General features: G+C 40.7%; 1 protein-coding gene across 3 annotated transcripts in view; it reads left to right on the plus strand.

Annotated features, from left to right (window-relative positions):
* The window catches only part of LOC135246985 (galactose-binding lectin l-1-like), a 40,913-nt gene extending 32,734 nt beyond the window's left edge, over positions 1-8,179 (plus strand). For 2 of the 3 annotated variants that reach the window (XM_064320260.1, XM_064320259.1), the window contains exon 3: positions 7,666-8,179. In XM_064320260.1, the coding sequence (XP_064176330.1) occupies positions 7,666-7,864 (199 nt within the window). In that variant the 3' untranslated portion in view covers positions 7,865-8,179. Of the gene's footprint in view, positions 1-7,467; positions 7,548-7,665 lie in introns of all 3 variants that reach the window. The other variant, XM_064320258.1, reaches the window with a different exon arrangement.
* Positions 8,180-8,661: the final 482 nt, after the last annotated feature.

The raw sequence follows: 8,661 nt of genomic DNA on the forward strand, positions 1-8,661 counted from the left end.
CAAGGATTTTCAAAACATTACCTCCTCTAGTGTCTTATTCAAATTCCTACAAGAAAAGTAGTCTGGAAGGTAAACCATGGATACCCTTTCATAATGTTTGACCACAACATCATAAATGGGGCTGAGGGTTCAGCCCTCTCTGTGATATTGTACGAAGTTATTTCTGCCTGTGTTCATGCAGCATTCGAGCTTGACCAGAGGGAGTCTCCCACGCTCATTTCCCCCGTCAAACCTTCATCCACAGTCCTGAAAGGTACTCCATATTCTTAGAGAAGGACGACATCTGAGGGCAGCTGTTGTAAAAAGGAACAAAAAGTGCAAAGGAATGTGCACATGCTTGGATGCTGGAGTGGAACCTTATAGGTACATAAAATGTTACCCCTTGCTAGCAATACTGAATTAATTTGTAAAAGGTACTTATCTGCACCCAAATAGTGTATAGGGATGGTCAGTCACATGAAAAGTTTAAACTTAAACTATTCCACAACTGTATGCAGGTAATTTAGGCAGCTGCTCACCTGATTTTCTCCACCCCTCTGGTCTCCCCAGAGGGGTGACCACATGAATACATACCAATGAATTAATCGGCGCAGATGTAGGTACAACCAAGATCAATCATATGAGAGACGATTATGGAATAAGGATTTAGCACCTGACATGAAGTGCAAAGCAGTATGGTAAACCATATCCAGTGCATGTAAAGTAGAAATATTAATCTGGAACGGAAGATTTAAGATATAAATATTTTATCAAACATTTTTGGTAAAATTAATAATAAGTTAAATGTCAATCTGGGTTTTAATAAAAAGCTAAATATTTAATTTGGAACCTGAGATTTAAGCATTAAAAATTTAATTTTAACCCCAGATTTGTGATTTTAAAAATAAATATATTAATTAAATCTTAAATTTTAGTTTTGAATGGACTGGACTTAATGAGTTCATGGCTATGAATAACTGTTACATAATGAGTATTGTACCTTATCGGACCTGTGTCTTGTAGTTGTTCTAATGACCTTCATTATGCACTTATTATACGTCGCTTTAGATAAAATTGTCTGCAAAATAAATGTAATGTAATAGACTCCTGTAACAAAGGGATGAGGTGCAGAGACAGACCCAATCCAGGTGACCTGGTAGGTCCTATCTGCAAGATAGGAAGTGAACCAAGAGAGGGCAGTCCCAGAAATGTCCACCACATGGGATTCTTCTGCAATTGTCACTACAGTTGTGTCTTAGCAGCGTTAACGGACCATTAGGTATAACCCTAATTACTATGTCATACTCCCTTTTCCATACACATAAATATTATATTTGTCTAGCAACTCAATGCGATAATAAAAAATACTGTCATTATTGAGAATTGAGAAACCAGACAATACGGGCTAAAAGTATTAGGCCACTTGTTGTTTTTTGTTTTTTAAACCATAGGTAGAGAAGAATTAATTTAATATATATGTATACCTACAATAACACAAAAAGATCAGTTTTACTTGAAAATAATCCTACACATGGCTTTCCTAAAAATTCCTACTTTGGCTTTAATTGCAATTAAACAAATTATTGGAAGTCTATCCAATCATTTTTCAAATTAGTAATGGGAGGGATTTGGAGGGTTAGTTAAATTGACTGAAATTCTATCTACCTTAAGCTTTTTGAAACCATACGTAGCCTAATACCATTGGCCTGCAGCGTAAGTAAAATAGTGCTCTGCACCTCCACACAAAGTGGATACAATGTAAAAATGAGAAAGTTGTGTTAGTTGCTCTGTGTTAGTTGCTCCAGCCCTAACAAAGCACACCTCCTTAAGCTGCTAATAGTAGACTCTGGTGTGCCAAATGAGGGTGGAAATGAAAATCTACAGGATGGTAGATCTCCAGGAACAGGATTGGGCAGCCCTGTCCTGGGTGGTCCAATGCATGCTGGGATAGGCTCCAGCACCTGCCACAACCCTGACCAGGAATAAGTGGGTATCAATAATGGCTGTACACTGAAAAAAAAAAAGTCGCACAGTCAACCCCAGATCATAAACACTGCCTCCAGAGGCTTGTATAGTGGGCACTGTCCCAAAAAATCCAAACGGCGACTTTTTTTTTTGGCCAAGCAGTGTATGTAGTGTGTTTTCTGCACACGTCAAAGTTAGATAATTTCATTCATCTGAATCTAATTTATTAATACAAAGCATTAATGGCTTAACTAGCCAAATTGTAAAAAAATATATAAAATGAATGCTTTACTATTTCTACCAGAAAAGCACCGTTTGCATTTCACATACAATGCCAAATGGGTGCATGGCATTGGTTAAGCGTATCTTACAATGCAATAATACCACAAATATTTCATCATGCCTTACATTTCCAGTGAGACCATAACTGTGGTGATTTCTAATTTATTTATATGTGAAGTATTCTTGGAAATTGTGACTTCCCCAAACAGATGAGCCATTACTGGCCACACCTTTATCTCCAGAGAGAATATAAGGCCAGGTGCACAGAGAGAAGGGCATCCAGAACACCTCTGATCTTCAGCTCTACATCAGCCTGAGATCTCCACCTGTGACCACACCCAGCCACCTACCTGAGCAGGTGAGATCAAGTGCAGAGAAGCCTGTCTTTCTTGAGTGGTAGAAAAATATTGCTTTCTTTGCCATGAATTTTGTGTACATGAAGTGTGAATTCAACAACTGTGTATGTGAAACAACATGGTAAGTCTCAAATTTTTAATAAATGATGCGACTTAAGAAATATAGATTTAACAAATATGAAAATATCAATTTGACACATTTAGTGTGTTATATTACATTACATTACATTATAGGCATTTAGCAGACGCTCTTATCCAGAGCGACGTACAACAAGTGCATAGGTTCATGATGTAGAGGTGCAAAGTTTGGTTACTCTGTTGTAAGTCGCTCTGGATAAGAGCGTCAGCTAAATACCTATAATGAAACACTAGAGTGAAGTAAGGATCGTAGTGCCAGAAGTGACCACATCGATCAGGACTCCAACCCTGTAGAGTAAGCTTGTTCAGCAAGCAAGACTCCTACCAAGTACAAACTAGCACTGGATATTATAGCTTTCTACACAGTATATGTTTGCATACTGAAACCCTGAAAGAGGACAGTCAGCAGAGGAAACCGAGACAGGTGCAATAAGAGCAGCACCATACAGGAATTACCAAGGGGAATAAACTGGGCTTTTATTTTGAAACCAGGGATGAGCAAATTAGAAAAGCAAAGAGGAAAGAAGATTTTTTTTAAATACTTGTTGCTCACAACTGAGCCTAACTACAGGTAAAACAGTCCCAACTCTTCAGGTAAATGGACTGCATTTATATACCCCATAGAGTTCAGTGAAGACATTTCAGCACCAGTTAGGATAGCCAGATAGGGGCAGAGCCAGCAGTGGGGAGTGTACTGTACTGTAATTGAAAAATGTCTCACTAGCCCTGTCCGGACAAAATTAGTTTCACCAGGGGAGGTCAGGTAATGTAATTTTCACCAGGGTAATTCAGTAATTTTATTCATGTCCGGAACAACCATGTCAGCGATTTTGACCGGGCACGCGAATAATAATTCCGGCTGAAATAACCTACTGTTTCTCAGTGAACTCCGAGGTCCTCTGATAACTCTATTACCGTCCAGATCGACATGTCAGTATTTGATGCTGATTACAATGATTTTGGGTGGCAGACCTGCTTGCATATCTCATCCCAAATTTTGTGGTTGTGGATTGATTGCTCAAATTGGCGTTGGAAGCACGGTTCCCCCCACACTGATACGAAGCATAAAGTCTCTTCTCGAGTCTAGTGTCGAGTCTTTCATAATATATAACGTTATATATAGTTATTTTAGCTGTACTATAACGTTATGCGTGCGTTGTGTTGTGTTTTGTGATTTTTTTCCAGTAGGCGGGAATAGAGTGTGACGAATTCAGCCAAACAGACATGCCCCTCAGTCATTTTGGGGAGTAATTCTTATTCCGTGCAGATCGGCCATTAAAATCACTGGTGCTATGATTAAAAAATACATTACCGATGTTGTCGGGCAATACTAATCTCGTTCGCACAGGGCTACTGTTTCCCTCTCACACACAAGCAACACATGCACTCACAAACACACACACATGCACACACACAGACATTTATTCCCTTTCTGTATTTGTGTATTTGTTAATGTGTATATATGTATTTATTTGTGTGTGTATATGTACATTTATGTATTGCATGTAAGTGTTTGTGTATATGTATTTGTAGTTAAGTCTCTCTCTCTCTCAGATGGGGAACACCATTCATGTGTCCAATGCGACGGCAAGGACCCTGTGCGTCTGCTACAGCGTGACGTCGTTCCCAAGGGATGCCTTGACTAAGAAAAACTCGTCCGGGGGCTTGATGCTCAAAGAAAATCCTAATGTAAATTTTGCGCAGATCCCTCCAAAAAGTCACACCAGCTTTTCCTCAGATCAGCCAATGTATGCCATCGTGTTTTACGAGGACTCTCTGCTGATTATAGACGACACCTATGTTGACAGTGATCACTCTGTTGTTTACAGTGATGTTTGGAAATGCATGCTCTCAAACGCTGGTGTCATTTGAGTGGATTAGCCTGAAAGACACAGCCAGTGTTACCATGCTGTACCACACTGTGCAAAAGCTGAAGATCTTTCAGTGACTGAAAGACTTCCACTTTATATCACAGCAGACATGATTGGCATTTGGTGGATGGTGTTAAAATATCTGTAAACCTTTCATCTTTTTTTGTTCTGCTGCTTAATAAACTGAAGCAATCACAAAACCATCTTGTTTTTCTCATGTTCATTTCTCAGTCCTGACCTGCCTTCAATAAGGAAATCTGGAGAAGACTTTGTTTCTTTGTAAAAAAAAACAGTTGTTGCAGCATTTCAAATTAAAAGTTTTTTTTTTTTTTTACAACAAAGTTCATTTAATCACGAATGATGTGGTAACGAGAAGAACAAATATGCCAAATATTTATAAACATTGTATTACTTATTTTTCATCACTCTGTGTAAAATATTTTTAAAGACATTATTAAATTGTTTCACATAAAGAACCAAAAGAAATAAATACTATGACAGGAAGCCTAAGTTCTAATGCTTTTTTATCCAATAAGCAAGTTTTCATACTTCCCACCACAGGAGGATTAGGTATTGGCTGGGAAACCATTGTGTCTTATTCATGTTTCCGCTTTTTACTTAAGAAAAAAAGTAGATGTCCACCATCATCTTATGCCTTAATAACATCTTAAGAAAGCAGGTGGTTGTGTGAAATAATTAAATTAATCCCGTTCTCTCATCAGACTCCCAGTGGGGCATCTTGGAACGAGTGCTTTCTGTATTTGAGCCACCTCTCTGAAAAATATATTGATTCATGAATAAATATTTCTATGAATTATGTTTGTTATTTAAAATGCATAATTTATGACGCACACAGACATTCAGGTCAATGAGATACCAGGGAGGGACAGAGGGCCAATGAGAACATAGAGGGGCTCGGCAGTGATTGGCCCATGGCTCTGTGGGTGCTGATGTCACCACCACTGCTCTTTGCTCTGCTGTATTTCACTGGAAGTGCCACTAGAGGTCAGCCGTAACTCACCAGCACTCAGTGATGCTTACCTCTGGGTTTACAAACATGATTCTGGGCTTTTTTTGTCACCCTTTTTGTTTGATGAAGAAAACACAGTCCTACAGAAGAGCTGATTCAACTTTAAATTGAACCACTTCATGGATTCGTTATTTTCAATACTCATGCTGTAGCTAAAAGTACTGACCAAAAAGCTGGAAGCATCAATGCACAGTTAAATTACGAGGGTGTTGGACCATCATGGACATGAGAACAGCGTATATCTGCTATGGTGTGAAGTCTACCTGTATCTGCTGTTCTTCAGGAGGAATGTGGTAACATTCTCCCACAAGAGTCAAATCAGACACTGTTCAAGAATCTCCTAATCTGCAGGATTCGTCGCAGGTCAGCCAACGTGGTTGCATTGGTCACTCTAGCACGTATAGCACGCCCGAGCTGATCCCACAAGTGTTCAATTGTGTTGAGGTCTGAGCTGTTGGCAGGCCATTCCATTCAACCACGTTGGCTAACCTGCGACGAATCCTGGTTGAGGAATGGAATGCCATCCCACAGCAACGTGTGACCAGGCTGGTGACCAGCATGAGGAGGAGGTGCCAGGCTGTTGTGGTTCGTGTATGGTTCTTCCACCCGCTACTGAGGCTCCTGACTGTTTGTTCAATGAATAAAGCGTAAAATTACCAATGTCTTGTTTGTTCCTTATTACTGATAGAGAGTTCAATCATTCAATCCCCCAAACAACTCAAAACAATAGAGTCAATACCAACAGGAGAATACACTGTTTGACATTGGCAGGGAAATTTGCCACATTTCACTTGGGACCCCACCCACATAATCAGCTGTGCTGCTTATCCCACAAATGCATGATCCTTATAGATGGGACTCATTGTAAAGGGTAATGAATAGGCTTTCCAATGATATAAGATACAATGCTAATAATACAGTAACAACAGAGATATGATCCACCAAACACAAATTTCAAAACTTTTTCTGAGGAGTTTATAAATGCTAAGACACCCCCCCCCCCCCCCTCCCCCACCTCTGCTGGACCTGTCCTTCACCCTGGATGGCTCCACAGTGTCACCCTCTTCATCGGTCAGGAATCTCAGGCTGTCCCTCTCTGAGAGCATCATGGCAGTTCAGACCTCTTCAGACTGCACCATAGCTCCCCAGGCCCCCTTTAGATAACCTTTTTTCTCTTGTTATTATTTTTTTTTCTTTCTTTTGAGTAATGCTACAGTTTTAGCTGTGTAATCGTAGTTTTTCTGTCGCACTTTATTTAGTTACAATATACAGCTCTGGAAAAAATTAAGAGACCACTGCAAAATGATTAGTTTCTCTGGTTTTACTATTTATAGGTATGTATTTCAGTAAAATTAACATTTTTGTTTTATTCTATAAACTACTGACAACATTTCTCCCAAATTCCAAATAAAAATATTGTCATTTAGAGCATTTATTTGCAGAAAATGACAACTGGTCTATTTTGGACCTGGGGGCTGTACAGACTCTGTTCTAATTAAGCCGTAGCTGCTCTTGCACACATATGAACTGTAAAACTCTCTGATTTGGCTTTTGGAGGGGGGAATTCAGGACAATTAGAGGACCACGCCACTCCCCTGCAACACAGAGAGAGAGAGAGCGATAGAGAGAGAGAGAGAGAGAGAGAGCCCGAGTTCGCCGCAGCTGAAAGCGAAACTGTATGAGTTAATTTTATTTTGTTTTTGTTGCTGTTTTTACTCAGATTCCTGGAAACCCACCCAATTGTCTCAGAAGCGTATAAATAAAGGAATCACGCCTTACATTTTACACACTGCATTGAATTCAGAGCCACACACCAGTGAAGTGAACATTTTCCAGTTTTAAACAGGATGTGGAGTTGAAAATTGTGTCCTTCAAGCCAGGAATGGAACTGAAGGTCACAGGAGTCCCCAAACCCAGTGGCGCTCGGTGAGTCACTGGTGCCTCTGTCTCTATTAGGACTGTTAACACTCTCGCTAAATCTCTCGCCGTCTTCATCCATGATCATCCATCATCCATCCCTTGTGTGTCTCTCTTCCTCTCCCAGTTTCTCGATCAATGTGTGCGACTCCAGAGACAACATTGCACTGCACTTTAACCCGCGCTTCGACTATCTTGGTGAACATCGAGTCATCGTCCTGGACTCCAGGAAGGATGGGGGCTGGCAAAACCCAGTGATAGAAAAACACTTCCCTTTCCAGCAGGGGAAGGAGTTTGAGGTGAGGCCTCAGACAGGGAGACACTGAGTTGGACGTGCCGAAAGGAGACTTTGTCCAGTCCTCTGCACCCGTATTCAACTGATCAGCCTGCAATTTGGTATCAGCATCATAGGGGGGCACTGCCTACAGCCGTGCTATGACTGCACTTTCCCCTGGACTTTCTCTGAACATTCCCCGGACTTTCCCCAAACATTCCCTGTGCAGATGTCTCCCAGACTTCAGTGCCTTCAATCTTGTGCTTCTCTGCAACATTTAACTGACCCCCTCTGGCGTCTGTCCAAACTCACTGAGTATGAGGATCATTCCAGCTTCAATAATAAATCTCTGTCATGAGCAAATCTACTTATGGTGTGTGGCTGTTCTTTGGGGGAAGGGGGTCCAGTTCTTACTATAGATCTTGTGCATGAACACACTTTAAGGGTCACTGTAGCATTAGGTCCAGTGGAACGGATTGGTCTCAGCCCTGCTGACTGGTGGAGAGAGCACATGCACCTGGTCTGCGTTAACCAATCAGCCCAGGTGCTTAAAGGTGTGTTCCTCTCTACAGTTTGGGGTCGCGACTGGGAGTACACACTGAGAGAGCATGTTTCTAAGCTTTTTTGCTTCTTCACAAAAGAATTGGATCTGGTCAGAGAGAGAGAGAGAGAGAGAGAGAGAGAGAGAGAAGGTACCAAAAGAAGAGCGAATATGTGGTCACGGTAAGACAGGAGAGGTGGAAACAGAGATGCACTTCCTCCTTACTTGCACAAAATATTTACAAATTAGAAAAAAATATTTCCAAAAATTATCCCAAATTATAAATTCAAACCTTCAATTCTAGTGTA

Source organism: Anguilla rostrata, unplaced genomic scaffold, assembly GCF_018555375.3.
Source record: "Anguilla rostrata isolate EN2019 unplaced genomic scaffold, ASM1855537v3 scaf1003, whole genome shotgun sequence".
NCBI classification, from domain to species: Eukaryota; Metazoa; Chordata; class Actinopteri; order Anguilliformes; family Anguillidae; genus Anguilla; species Anguilla rostrata.